This window comes from Podarcis erhardii, assembly GCF_964252035.2.
Source record: "Podarcis erhardii genome assembly, chromosome: 9".
In the NCBI taxonomy this organism is placed as follows: Eukaryota; Metazoa; Chordata; class Lepidosauria; order Squamata; family Lacertidae; genus Podarcis; species Podarcis erhardii.
This window is the reverse complement of record NC_138512.1, coordinates 29,758,316-29,771,823: the sequence shown is the minus strand read 5'-3', so window position 1 is coordinate 29,771,823 and position 13,508 is coordinate 29,758,316. Positions and strand designations below refer to the sequence as shown.

The 13,508-nt window shown below is 42.0% G+C and overlaps 1 protein-coding gene across 2 annotated transcripts in view; it reads left to right on the top strand.

Annotated features, from left to right (window-relative positions):
- The window catches only part of WWC2 (WW and C2 domain containing 2), a 111,698-nt gene that overhangs the window by 90,167 nt on the left and 8,023 nt on the right, over positions 1-13,508 (top strand). For both annotated transcript variants that reach the window (XM_081875243.1, XM_081875244.1), the window contains exons 16-20: positions 1,699-1,863; positions 3,591-3,760; positions 5,068-5,266; positions 7,554-7,715; positions 12,580-12,672. In XM_081875243.1, coding sequence (XP_081731369.1) covers positions 1,699-1,863; positions 3,591-3,760; positions 5,068-5,266; positions 7,554-7,715; positions 12,580-12,672 — 789 coding nt within the window. The remainder of the gene's footprint in view (positions 1-1,698; positions 1,864-3,590; positions 3,761-5,067; positions 5,267-7,553; positions 7,716-12,579; positions 12,673-13,508) is intronic.

Below are 13,508 nucleotides of genomic sequence, written 5' to 3'. Positions count from 1 at the left end.
TACTATTTGCATTTTTTCATCAGATTCTTCTACATCTCTCTCCAGCTGTGACAACTAGGAAATTTAATGAAAACCGAAAATCCTTTGTTTCTAGCAGATATGCAACCCATGTGGAGTAGTTATCCCTCTGGCCCTAATTTTTTTATATATCTTTAGGTTGCAGGTAGATGGACAGGGTTCAGTTTTTGGTTGCTTTTATTTTGACTTCCTGTCACATTCACAGGCTGGGAGGGGATGATGGAAGATTGGAATTGAGCCTACTAAATACTTAAATGCCAAACAGTTGGTGCAATTGTTGTGCTTGCAGGAAGCAAACTTTTGTCTACCAGACAATGTTTTTGTTCTTTGGCTATGGAGAGAGGGAAATGCCCCTCCGCAACACAAGCACACAGGTTTATTTATTTTGAGAGGGTAGAAGCACTAGAATGTATTTTACGTTTGTGATACCTGTTTTCACTCCATGGCTGACACGATTCTGTCTTACTGTGGCTCCCAAAAGCCCCATTGACATGAACAAGAAACACACGAGTTAAATAGTTAAAATACAATTTTGGTGCTGATGCAATTTCCTGGCCTACGTTTTATGTTGATATCTGACAGCATTGACCCACAACACACATCAATACAGAAATGATGTGCAGCCTAGAAAACTGCAAAGCTAGTAAGTTTCTTCCATTCGCCTTTGGAAGAAGGTCTACTAAAGTGCCTTATACCAAATTGCTCCATGGAGCCCAATATTGCCTACAGACAATCTTATTCCAAGACAGAATTTCTCGTGCCAGGGAATTGAGCCTGGGAACTTGTGCAAGCAAAGCATGGGTTCTGTCACTGAGCTCTGGCTCCTCCCCTACCTCAGTGGCAAAGGTGCATCAAGCAAAATGGTCACATCCCCCCTGGATAAGAGCACCCTGGTAAGAAGCTGATTGCTTTCTTTTTCTTTGTGTTTCTCACGCTATCATTGCCTCAGTCACCATTCAGTGGATAATAGTATAACGGAAGCATATTGATTAATAACCATGGACACTGCTAGAGTTTAAAATGATGGCGCCTGAGGCATGTTGCGCAATAGGGCTCTTCAAGCTTCCGAATAGGAAGCACATTCCTATTCCTCATGATGGACTGATGCCAGGGTGTGTTTTTTTTTTTTTTTTTTTGCCCCAGGCACCAACTTAGTACTGTTTCTTGCATGGCTGTTATATTTGATTAGATTTACAGAATTTAAACTACTATATATATTTATCCTTTTGGGTATGCATTGTCTGGTCCTTAATATTTCTAGATTACAACACACACACGCACACACACACACACACACACACACCCGTCTCCTTTAAATCAGGTTGTCCCCACATTGAGGGAAAACACAACAGCAGCAAAAGACTGGCTGTTACCAACCAGTGAAGAAGATCTGGGTCCCTTATGTGGAGTCCTTCTGAATCCCAGTTGCTTGTGGGTTTCCCACAGGTAGTAGTTGCTGTGAGAACAGGATACTGGGCTACTGTAGATGGGCCATTGTCCTGTTATTATGTAAGAGCTACAGGAAGTTAGAGGTATTTGAGGAGGCAGTGTAAAACCATGTTGACATATTTGCATTGTTTCATCAGGGATGGGGTGTTGTATCTAATACAATTACTGTTATTTTTTATTGATTTGATTTTCTAAATAACCAGTGAATTATCATTTCACATTTCTGTGCAGGCTGGAACTCAAATAAGCCTGGCAGACTTGCCATGTTCGGATGAGACTTCTACTCTCTGGTATAACTTGCTGGCTTACAAGCAGATTCCTAGGAAAAAGAATAAGGAACTAAAGGAGGATCCTGTATTTGTACCAAACAATCAGTCGCCTGGCTCCTTGGACCTGGTAAGCAATGTGTGATGACTTCTGAACAGGAGACTAGAAAAATAGAAGCTGCAACGGTGAAGCAATTGTACTGTCTAATTATTTGCTCCCTCCTGCTGCTTTTGTTAGCTGACTGCCATATGGCCTGAGTGGAGGTGTGTAATTTGGCTTCTAAGAACCAAATCTACCTTGTAAGGGGGGGGGGGACACCTGCAAGCCGCATGTTACCACATTAAAAATTCCCTGTGCATAAAAAAACACAACGCTAGCTCATGGAGAAAGCTTAGGTTACTTTCCACAGTGTTATTTGCTTTGTTTATTTAACAAAATTTGTATTGTATTGTGTTCTTTTTTTAAAAAAAAAACCCACTTGTAAGCGGTTTGCAACAATATAAAATAAACATTAAAAATGGTTGATGGAAAACAGTTAAAAACAGGCATTAAGATATTCAAAAGATAATTAAAACTAACAGAAGCTAAAGAAAAGCTCAAAACACATTAACCTCTATGTGTCTGGATAGGCTTGCCTAAACAAAAATATTTTAAGCAGGTTCTGAAAAGAGCACAGTGATGGTGCCTGTGGAATGTCAATAGGCAGGGACTTCCAAAATGTAGGCCCTGCCCACACTAGAAGTTGGACATCTTGCAAGGCCAGAATGAGGGTTAAGGGGCACCTATAACAATGCCAGTTCCACAGGTTGAAGCAGTAGAGTGTGTGCATATGGCATGAGGTGTTCCTGCAAGTAAACTTTAGGGCTTTATATACTCATAGTAACACCTTGAACTGGTAGCAGTGCTGTTGTTTTTACATGGAGTTCAGTTATTCAATCCACACATACACACACACACCTTCTGTCTGTACTTGGACTCCTATTCTCAGCTACAAAGTGCACAATTATAGTGGGCCTGCTTGGATTATCTTCTTTCCTTGATCTGCTATTCTATGCGTGATAAAAAGTAAGAGCATATGCTGCCTACCTGGCATGCGTAGCCTTCCTGAAACATGTATAGCATTCTTAAAGGCACATAAAATCCATCGCACACAGGCCCGATCCCATGATTGCTTCTTAGATTTTACCTGGAATGACAGCTTACAATATCCGGGCCTTGATGCATTGGATTTAATGAACATGTTGTCTTTTATGAACATTATGTTCATGTACGATTGTCCCGCTTCAGCAGCGTGGGAAGGGAATGAGCATTCCTGTTCGCTACTACAAGTCGGGGAGCAGAGCCAGAAAAAGTTGTAATCTTACCTGGCTGGTTGACATTTATGAATGTCAAATACTTCCGTAAAGTTTGCTTTTGCCAGCAATGCATAAATGGCAGCTAGTTTTTTGCAGCATGCGGTTAATACGTAATTTTGCACCAAAGAACCACAATATATTTCCTTTGCTATATCCTTTCTGAGACAGTACATTTTGGTAGGGGGTATAATTTTCACAAGGGATGCATGAATTCTGAAGTCACATGGAAACCTGGTGTCACGTGAGCAACCAAATATGCTCAGCCCTGAGTTTCTCATGATGTTGCCCTGCTTAGGTTCATGTGTTCCTGCAGATGTTTTTGTGATCAGTACATTTAATCAACACCTTTTCTGAAAGGTGGATTCTGGTAGAGTGTAATTGGCAATGCCAGTGTAATTGACAAAAGCATTGTCTGTTCACAACTATTAATAGGTCAGGTTTTATAAGTAACATCGCTCAGTATGTCTTCTAATGTAGATCTGCTTCCAATGTCTCTGTTAGGATGCTGTGTCAGCATTACTGGAAAGGACATCAGCAGAGCTGCAGGCAGTAGAACAAGAGTTGGCAGAGGAGGAAGATGAAGATGAGGAGGAGGAAGAAGAGGAGGAGGAGGAAGAAGAAGAAGAAGAAGAGAAGGGTGTACAGGAGCCACAACATGTTGAAGAAGACTGGTAGATTGATTTTTTTAAAAAATAAATAATACTATTATTTATAAAGCAACATCAAAAACAAGGCTGATCACTGAAAGAAACCTCTGCTCACCATCTGCTCCTCATGCATGTAAAATCAACTTCTTACCCTTTTAGACCCCTTGGTGGAGAACTGCACGTTTCACTTGCTGTTTTCCCTACACCAGTTTCCCCAGTGCTGAAGAGAGAAGCTGCTTTTGTTTGTTTGTTTTAAATTTAAGTAGTATCTTGTGTCTTGAGTGGGAAGTGCAGCAGGAATTATGAATGGCATATCCGCCGCACACGCTTCCACCGTTGAGTCTGCACACAATTAAGATTTCCAGGAGACCCCCACCCCTTGGAATCCCAACCCCCATTTCCCCTGCCAGCCCTGGCACCACACTGTCTGCACATGAGAAGTGTATTTTCAGAGGGGAAGCCTGGTGGACATGCATTGGCTCTCCCCGTGAGTTTGTGGGCGGACAGCGATGCAGCCGGAAGGCAAAGGCCTGCTCTCTCTCTCCCCTTAATAGCACAGAAGCTAATGACTTAAGGGACTACAGCCCACTCCCCATGCGTAAGAACCTGTGAGACCTGTTGGATCAGACCAGAGGTCCATTTAGTCCAACATCCTATTTCCCTTGGTGACCAGTCAGATGCCTATAAGCAGGTTGTGAAGGCACTAGCCCCTCCCTTTTGTTTTATGCTATTTAATGACATAAAACAATGAAGATGGGTATTATCTCTTCTTTGGAGCCAGCCTTGCATTGTCCACAATAAATGTCGAGTTTGGGTGATTCATCTTTCAGTAGAGATGTTATTAAATGTGGATTAATTGCCTTGTGTTAAGATCTCACGTAAAAAAGAATTAATGCAGGTAAAGTGCCCCCCACCTCATGTTAATATAATCTTGATATCTGTAGAGAATGTGAAAAGCATTAGTCTGTATTTGCTAGTTCTACATTTGCTGGTTAATAATCATGAGAAAGGTATCTTGCATCTCTCCATTAGAACCATCTGTGGATGTCAAACGTACTGCGCTTTTGTCAGAATGTTCTAAGGGAACCGATTTGCAACAGACCTTTCTGTTTTTCTTGGAGCGGATGACTAATATAATGCATTCACATGTCGGATCATGAAAGCGTTGTACTGAAATTCTAATCTACTTCTGGCTGAGATAATGTGTCGATAATAATATATCTTTTGTACAGGGTTCAGATCCCAGGCACGCCAGTGTTTTTTCTTTTTCTTTCCTCTTTGCGGGCCTTGTCAGTTTTCAAGGGTAAACTTGGGTTACTTTGTTCTCACAGGCTAGGAATGCTGGAAGAGGCATCCAGTGAGATTGTGACAGAAGAAGAGGACAATGTTAAAGGGGCAGAGGGAAGCAGATACTCAGATGACAACAGATTCTGCCTTAAACTGGTAGAGGAAGGTGAAACCAAGCACAGGGAAGACAGAAATCATGCACACGCGTGTCACAATGAGCAAGCAACGGGACCACCCATACTGGTGAATATTTTAGATTGTTTCTCTAATGCACCACAAAGAAGACACTGACATCCTGTGGCTGTGTTTGGTCGAGCAAGGTGGTGTGTTTAAAGGCAACAGTGTTTGTCATAAGGAATCTGTTTATTGTTTTCAGCCCTATGTTAATAAATGAAGGCCTGGTTTGCATGTAACATTAAACCATAATTCAAAGCAAACCATAGTTTATGAGCACATAGCTCCACTGGAAAACAAACACAAGCTGGAGTCTGGCTTATTGTGGTGCCTGGGCGCTGTCACGTGGTTTGTTTCCTTCCAAACAATGCACAATCAAAAGCCAAGGTTTGTGCTCATGGTTTGGAGCAGTGCACCAGGAGTGGGAGGGGTCTGCATGCGGTAAGCACCAGCACACTGCTTCTTCATGTTATATTTTTATGCACGAACCTGGCCAAAGTCAGCTCAGCGTTTAAACTTTCCACTGATTTCTAAGAGGTTCTGTCCCCTCTGGCAAAGTGATCCTTTTTTTGTTTTGATATACAGTAAAGGGGAAAAGCAGAAAAGAGATTCTTAAGTCTTCAAGAAAAGCATTCAGCTTGCTAGTTAACATTTAATGTTTATTTGGGAGATTATTCATGTTTAATAATGAATGTATTAAATATTTAATAGGCTATTTTAATGTTTAAGCTATACTTGCATACACGGATGGTTTAATATTTTTGTTTTTGCATTTGTTATGAAGTTTTAATAATAAGGGCTCAGCGCTTCAGAGCAGTGCAGGAGAATTGTGTGTTGTGTGTTTAGGTTGTAAGCTTTAGTCAAAGAATTGGTGGAATTAAACAATGAAAAAGCACTTTTGATCAACTAAAAAGGTGTCTCCCAGTTAAGGAGGCAGTACCTATGGGGTGGGATCCAGACCTGCTCTTCTGTGAGCAGAAGGACTCCTCCTATGGAGGTCAAATGGATCCAGTGGAGACACCCACTGCATGAAGTGGATTCTGCTGTGGGCAGAAGGAGTGGGAGAGTGATTTTCACCAATTTCCCTTTCCCCTGCAGTTCTGAATGATCCTCCAACCCTCTGGATCAGGTTTTGTTTTTTGTTTTGTTTTTTTGTGAGGGGAGGGGGAGAGAGATTGGAAGGGAAGAGAAAGTATCACCCCAAATCAGCTCTGCCTCTTCAGCTAGTTTTCACAGTTGCAACTCTGGATCCGACCCACTAAAAACAATTACTTTAAGTACAAAAATTATGGGTAGCAGGCAGCATCTTCAAAGAGACACTCCCTTTTGCATGAAGGAATGGCTTTGGAAGCATGTGAGTACAGTATCTGTACTTTGATAAAGCATCTTCTTCCTCTGATCTTGAACTGCAGCCTGATTTTTATGAATGGCCATGGCTGTTCTCCCTCCTCTTATTTTTATTTTTATTTTACTTTCCATATAAACAAAGTGATCTCCAAGTACCAGATGATCGTTCCTTCTTAGCACCACAGCTGCTCCTTTGGAAAAACCAAACAGAAACAGAAGATCTTGATAAGACCTCTTGGTTATATAGAGTCTTGAGCAATGTCTCAGAATATGTTCATTGGCTAGAATCTGTTTGATGCCTCCACTGATGGCCTAAGTTTCCTACATTTTTTATCGTTCTGCAAAAATAACATACACATTTAACAGAAAACCTGAAGGATTGGTCCACATTCTTGTACTACCCCATTGAGAATTTTAGCATAATTCACAAGAGTAGCCAGTTCTGGTTAGTTCCATCAGTTCTTCTAAGACCTGGAATTTAAGTAAAGGGAGGAGTTGTTGGAGTTGTTGTTTTAGAATAGGAAATACTTTTTTTCTCCAGTATTTGTTTCACCACCCCTAGAGAGGACAACAGCATTCCTGCAGTTAGCAAATGGTAGGCCTCGCTATAAGTGTTAGTTTTAAACAGGCAATATGACTTCATTGACTTAAAATGGTATCCAGCTTTCATTCTCCTGCAAGGTTTTTGTTTCCATTAGTAAAATCAGAAACTTCTAACCTGAGGTCAGCCTTTTGTCCCTTGTTTCAGCCTGAGTCACAAGCCTTTAATATCAAGTACAATATGAGTAGGGGAAATCATTGTTAATTAAGATTCACATGCCATTCAGTGTGCAGTAAGATTCACACGTGTCCCACATTGAAATAGTACCTTCTGCCTATTATTGCTGAGTGGTGCATTGGATTCTTTGTCTTTATCTTAACTAATTTGTGCCAGAATGGGAGGGAAAGCAAGCTTCGTGGGGAGGTTTTGGTTTTAAGGATTGACAACAATGCACAATATCCTCAACAGGTTGATAAGGAAACGAACACAGAAGACAGGCGTGAGGGTGTGGCTGTACGACCCAAGGACAGAGCCGGCCTCAAGTCTCAGCAGCATCCCTTTGTCAGGAACAGCATGATAGTGCGCTCACAAACTTTCTCTCCAGGCGAGCGGAACCAGTACATCTGCAGGGTAAGACAAAGAGTGTTCTCCGCGAGGTCCCATTAACTAAAAGACTCATTTAACTTCTTTGGCAGTAGCACGCTACTGGCAATGAGCCATATACTGACAACCCGGCATCCATCTCTCAGCTGCTAAGCTATAGCAAGCTTGTCACTCTTGCCTGTGGACTTTAGAATTTGCTGCTTGCCATGAGCGAGCCTGGAGCTTGTTGCTGCTGTTGACATCCCCCTCACCCCACCCCACTGACATAAACACATTCACACTTTGCCATATAAACAGTACAGTGGTACCTCGGGTTACATACGCTTCGGGTTACATACGCTTCAGGTTACATACGCTTCAGGTTACAGACTCTGCTAACCCAGAAATGGTACCTCGGGTTAAGAACTTTGCTTCAGGATGAGAACAGAAATTGTGCAGCAGCGGCGCGGCGGCAGCAGGAGGCCCCATTAGCTAAAGTGGTGCTTCAGGTTAAGAACAGTTTCAGGTTAAGAACGGACCTCCGGAACGAATTAAGTACTTAACCCGAGGTACCACTGTACACACTTAGGAGACAGGCTGTACCCAGGCATTTAAAGCACAAGGCTTCTGTCAAAGAATCATTGGCACTGTAATTTACCCCTCACAGAGCTACAATTTCCAGCACCCTTAACAAACTACATTTCCCAGGATGCCTTGGGGGAAGTCATGTGATTTAAATATACGAGGGTGCACACAGGCCTCAGCCTGACGTCAGTAAGGCTTGCTTCCAAGTGTGTAGGATTGCACTGTAATTCCATATGCCAGGAGTGGGGGGCCTTTTTCAGTCTGAGGTCTGCGTGCTCTCTTGGGCAGCCTTCTGGTGTCTATGTCATAGCTGTCAACGTTTCCCTTGTTTTAAGGGAAATTCCCTTATTCTGAATAGGATTCCTTGCAAGAAAAGGGAAAAGTTGACAGCTATGTTCTGTGTGGCAATGGTTGGTGGTGGTGGGAGGCCCAAAAAATGAATGCAGGCTAACACACCTAACTTCACATGTGTACTACTGGAGTGTGAACTGGTGGTGACTGATCTGGAAAAAGATATTGAGGCTGTAGCAGATGACTCAGTGAAAATTTCAACCCATTATTCAGCAGCTGTGAAAAAAAAGGATTCCATGCTAGGGACCATTAAGAAAGGGATTAGAAATATAACTGCCATTATCATAATGCCATTAAACAAAGCTATAGTGCAACCACACTAGGAATACTGTTCCAGCATCATGGGAAAGGTGCAAATAAGGGCAACCAAAAAGATTATAGGGCTGGAGCAACTCCTCTGTGATGGAAGGCTACAGCACCGGGGCTTTTTAGTGTAGAAAAAAGGCAAGTAAGCGGGGAGGGGCTCGATGGAAGTTTATAAAATGGGTGTGGGAAAAGTAAATAGGGAGACATTTTTCTCCCCTCATAGTACTGGAATCGGGGGGGGGGGCTATCCAAATCAAGCTGAATGTTGGAATACTCATGGCAGACAAGAAGTACTCGTCACATGGCACAGATCAGCTAAGGAATTTAGCACCACAATATATGTTCATGGCCACCTGCATGGATGACTTTAAGACAAATTAGTGGAGGATAAGGCCAGTGAAAGACGCTAGGCACCATGACTATGTGCTGCCTCCAGTATCAGACGCAGTGTGTCCAGCAGGGCTGCTGTTATGTCCTTAAATTAGCAGATCAGTGGATGCAGTTCTTACCTCTGCAGAGCAGGCGACATTCCAACCACACAAAAGCAAAGGTTTCTACACCACAACCACCCCACATGCACACATCTGCCTGTCCAGGCAGGCAAGCAAGAGTCATTATCACAACATAAGGACACTTCCCAGTCAGGCAAAAGCTTTTGAGGAGGGCCAAGATTGTGTTCGATGGAGATGGGGAAGGGCTTGGGAAGAGTCCCAGTGGCTGGACAGAGATGCCTAGATGGCTGCATTGGCCTCCCCTCAAGCCTAAAATAATCTGGTCTCTTTTTCCTGTGGTGACCTCTGCTAATGCAATTGTTTATATGCAACATGCTGCTTCTGTGAGATTTCTAGGAGCATATAATTTTGAAATTAATATATGGAATGTGGAAATGGCACTTCCTCTGACGGTGCTGTTTCAGAAATACCTTTTCTGGAAGAAGCTGTACCGACACAGTTTCCATGGAGCTCCTTTAGTTCCAAAGCAACAGTTTACACATTATCATAGTAGTGCTTTCAGACAAACTGCTCATGTGAAAACTGAGACGGTAGAGTTACATGAGAGATTTGCAAACAATCAGTGACTGAATGTATGAATATTCAGTTCGGCTTCCATTACTCTGAAAATCGCTCCTTATCCTCCCTTCCAGTTGCAGAGGGTTGAACAATTTCTGTCTGATTCTGAAATGCTAAATATCTAAAAACTGGATGCTAAACAAAGCCTTGTTCTTCACACTTCATATAATACCATCTTTTTAGCTGTTCTTTAAATCTTTCCTAAATTGAACTGGGTCTTCATTTGGGGTGTGGAGGAAAGCTATTGTAGTGTATAAATCAAGACCCCTACATTTGAGGTGCTAGTAATTTTCCATCATGGGTACAACAATTTCAAAATGGCAGCCATCTTTGTACTGCGGCATTGCATGGTCGAATTGTGGTTAATTTTTTGTTCAAGCTGTCCCTCCCTCTGTCTGTGATGACTAACTGGACTGGCTTTTCTCGAATAAAACTCTGAAGGCTTGAGCCTCCTCAGTCTCAAATCCAAAGGAGGGACTAGGAGAAAGGTGGCAATGTGGTTAAAGTAGCTACCGGCATAGCATGCAGCCATACCTAAGAAGTGGGCGCAAACACTTTCACACACAAAATGGTGAATCCTTGAGACAACCCAACTGGAGGCCCAACGTGAATGAACAAGAGGTAGCAAAAGGCCTGTAAAACTCTACATTGCCTTGCCAAAAAGGGACACATGACATATATGTGCTGATAAACACTTGATCTATCTTGGTTGCCTTTACACAATCCCACTAGCTATCTCATTCAGACTATTAGCCTTTACACACACACACGTGTGTGTGTGTGTGTCCATCCATGTGTGTCCCAATCTTATGCGCTCCTTTAGAGATTTCACCCAGATTGAACATATATCTAGCACTCTGGAAACTAGGTCAAAAGTCTCTACTAAAAGAGTTTATTTTACCAAACGGGGAAATATGGTTCATCTACCATGATTAATTCCTAACAAATCTATGTTGGCTGCTACTGATTGCACCATTTACCATATAATACTATTTATTATCCATCTTTCTTTAAAAGTAATAATTCTTTCTTTAAAAGTAATAATTCTGCAAATTGTATAATGGGAAACTGAGCTTTTGATTCTGTTTGTACCTCTCCGTATGCATAAGTGACATTTAAGCACTAATGTATGGCATTATCATCCATGATCGCTTAACAGCGTACTTCCTAGAGTAGGAAAACTAATGTCTCTTTGGGGAGAGAGAAACCTAGATCACAAAGCTATTTTTCAAATGCTAGCTACATCAGCGTATTTTAAGACTCAGATCTTGTTAATTATTGAAAATTCTGTGGTATAATTCTTGTAAATAATGTTGTTTAATATGCCTTCTAGAAGAACTGAAATGTATATCTTGCATGTAGTTTCTTTTCATTTAAAGTTTAATATGACATTTTTGTTTATACAATACAAAATCATTCCCTCGGCGTTACCCTGTCTTGGAATGCAACCCGTTGAGGATATACAGCAAGAAAAATGAGATTATTTGAAGGGGGTTGGGATTAAAAGTGAGACAATCTGCAATTAGTTAACAAAACTGCAGTTACGGTTCAAAGGCATCCAGAAAGTTGTTTATTGCTCTTGCACTGTGATATCATTCTACGTGATGTTTCATGGAATAGCATCAGAAACAAAGATAGGATCCTTCTCAGAAGGACCTTTCAATATAAGACAGAAATGTGGAGAAGCAAACAATTCTACGTTTTGAATTGGTTGTAATCTTAGGTCTGAGGAAAATATTCACTGCAGTCAACTGTAATAATACTAAATCATGGTTTAGCGTTCTATTAAATGCAAGCAGCTTTGAGTCTTGGGCTTACATATGCTCCCTTTCCCCTCCATGGGGAGAGAAGGGTATTGGAAGCTCCCATTCCTTGTTTGCAGGAAACCACAGTTGGCTGTTTTGTCCAAACACAGCAAATTCCAGCCTTTCGGTTGCTACTGAATTAGAGCAGAAGCATTCAGTTACTGTTCCCAAGGGCGTGAGGAAGGAGTGCTTGAGCCCAAAGCTTGGACCTGTAATGCTACACCAGTGTTCTGTATGAACAGTAGTTGATCAAGCAAAGGTCCCAATTTGGTGCAGAGGGAAAAGTCCAACATTACATGTGCCTATGTAAGCTTTTTTTTTAAAAAAAAAAAAGTAAATCAGTTTTCAGTACATAGCTTCTTAATCCATTGTGCACTCTCCTGCTTAGAGCTTTGTTGCAGTCTGTAGAACCTTAAAGCACAGTGAATTAAGTTTCCTCACATTAACCAAAATAAAGAGTTTCTTGGTGATCCACTGACCAAACAAAGTTTTCTGCCTTAGACACTCAAGTTTTGAAACTTGAGGGCAGCAGAGCGGTTGGTGATGGCTCCTATGTAAACATTGTTTAATGTAATGGAATTGTGGCACTTTTCTGGTGTAATGAATTACTGATAATCAAACTGTGGCTTTTCAGCAATTCTGCATTTATTACTAATAAGACTAATGGTGAGCGTGTAGGCACCTCCATTAGTACATGCAGTAGTTACTCTTGGCAGTTTTAACACTCGGAGCTGTTCCATTTCAAACCCAACCACTTTATGTTATAACTCTCTTGTCTGTTCCTTGTTTTGGCAGTTGAATCGAAGTGATAGCGACAGCTCAACCTTGGCCAAAAAATCCCTTTTTGTGAGAAATGCCACTGAACGGCGGAGCTTGAGAGTTAAAAGGGTATGTGCTGTCTGACCATTTGCTGCTCACTTTTCCATTTCACTGCAAACACTTTGCTAGATTAAAGAGTTTCTTCCACAAACTGAAGTTGCTTGCTGTGGTTTATTCTCATTCCAGGAAGCCCTGGCTTCCCATTAATATTTGAATGAAGCCCAAAGGAAGTTGTGCCGCTGATCTTTCCCCCCCCCCCTTTTTTTTAAGCCCATTTGTGCTTTAGTTGTGCTCAGATTGGGGAAACAGTGAATTGAGCTAGAGAACAACCTGAGTCAGAAAATAATGGCTGCTGCCAATAAGTTTTCAAGTGGTTGAGAAGAGGGCACCATTTGCTGTGGGGTAGTGCCCTGGGGGAGTGGGGACTAAATTCCTATTAAATTATTTCTGGGTCAGCCACTTTCTGCCTACAACTTACCCTCCACCTAGTACCACTATGAGTAAAACTCCAGGCAATTGCATTTCAGTGCCTAGTAGAGTCGGTCGGCATCTTGGATTTGCCACCAGTGTTCTGCTCACTGCTGAGCACTTGGTGGGGCGATGGTCACTGCCACAAAAACAAATTCCAGAGATGTGCTTCATGGTGTAGTACAATTTAAAAAGGGGGGGGGGGAGTTGAGCAAGGCAGTTGTTGGGGGTCTCATGAAATGGCACGTTGCCACAGACCTCCTCAACCTGCCCCTTTTCCTGCATCTACTGCTTTTCCCTTCAAGGTGGTAAATACTGTCTGGGAATCCCAGATGGAGGTGGAGGCTGCAGGTACAGTAGTGGATGAGAAAGGAATTAAGGGCCTTCCCTGTTGCGAAATTTGTCCCTATCATGTAATGGTCTTTGCCTGGAATCAT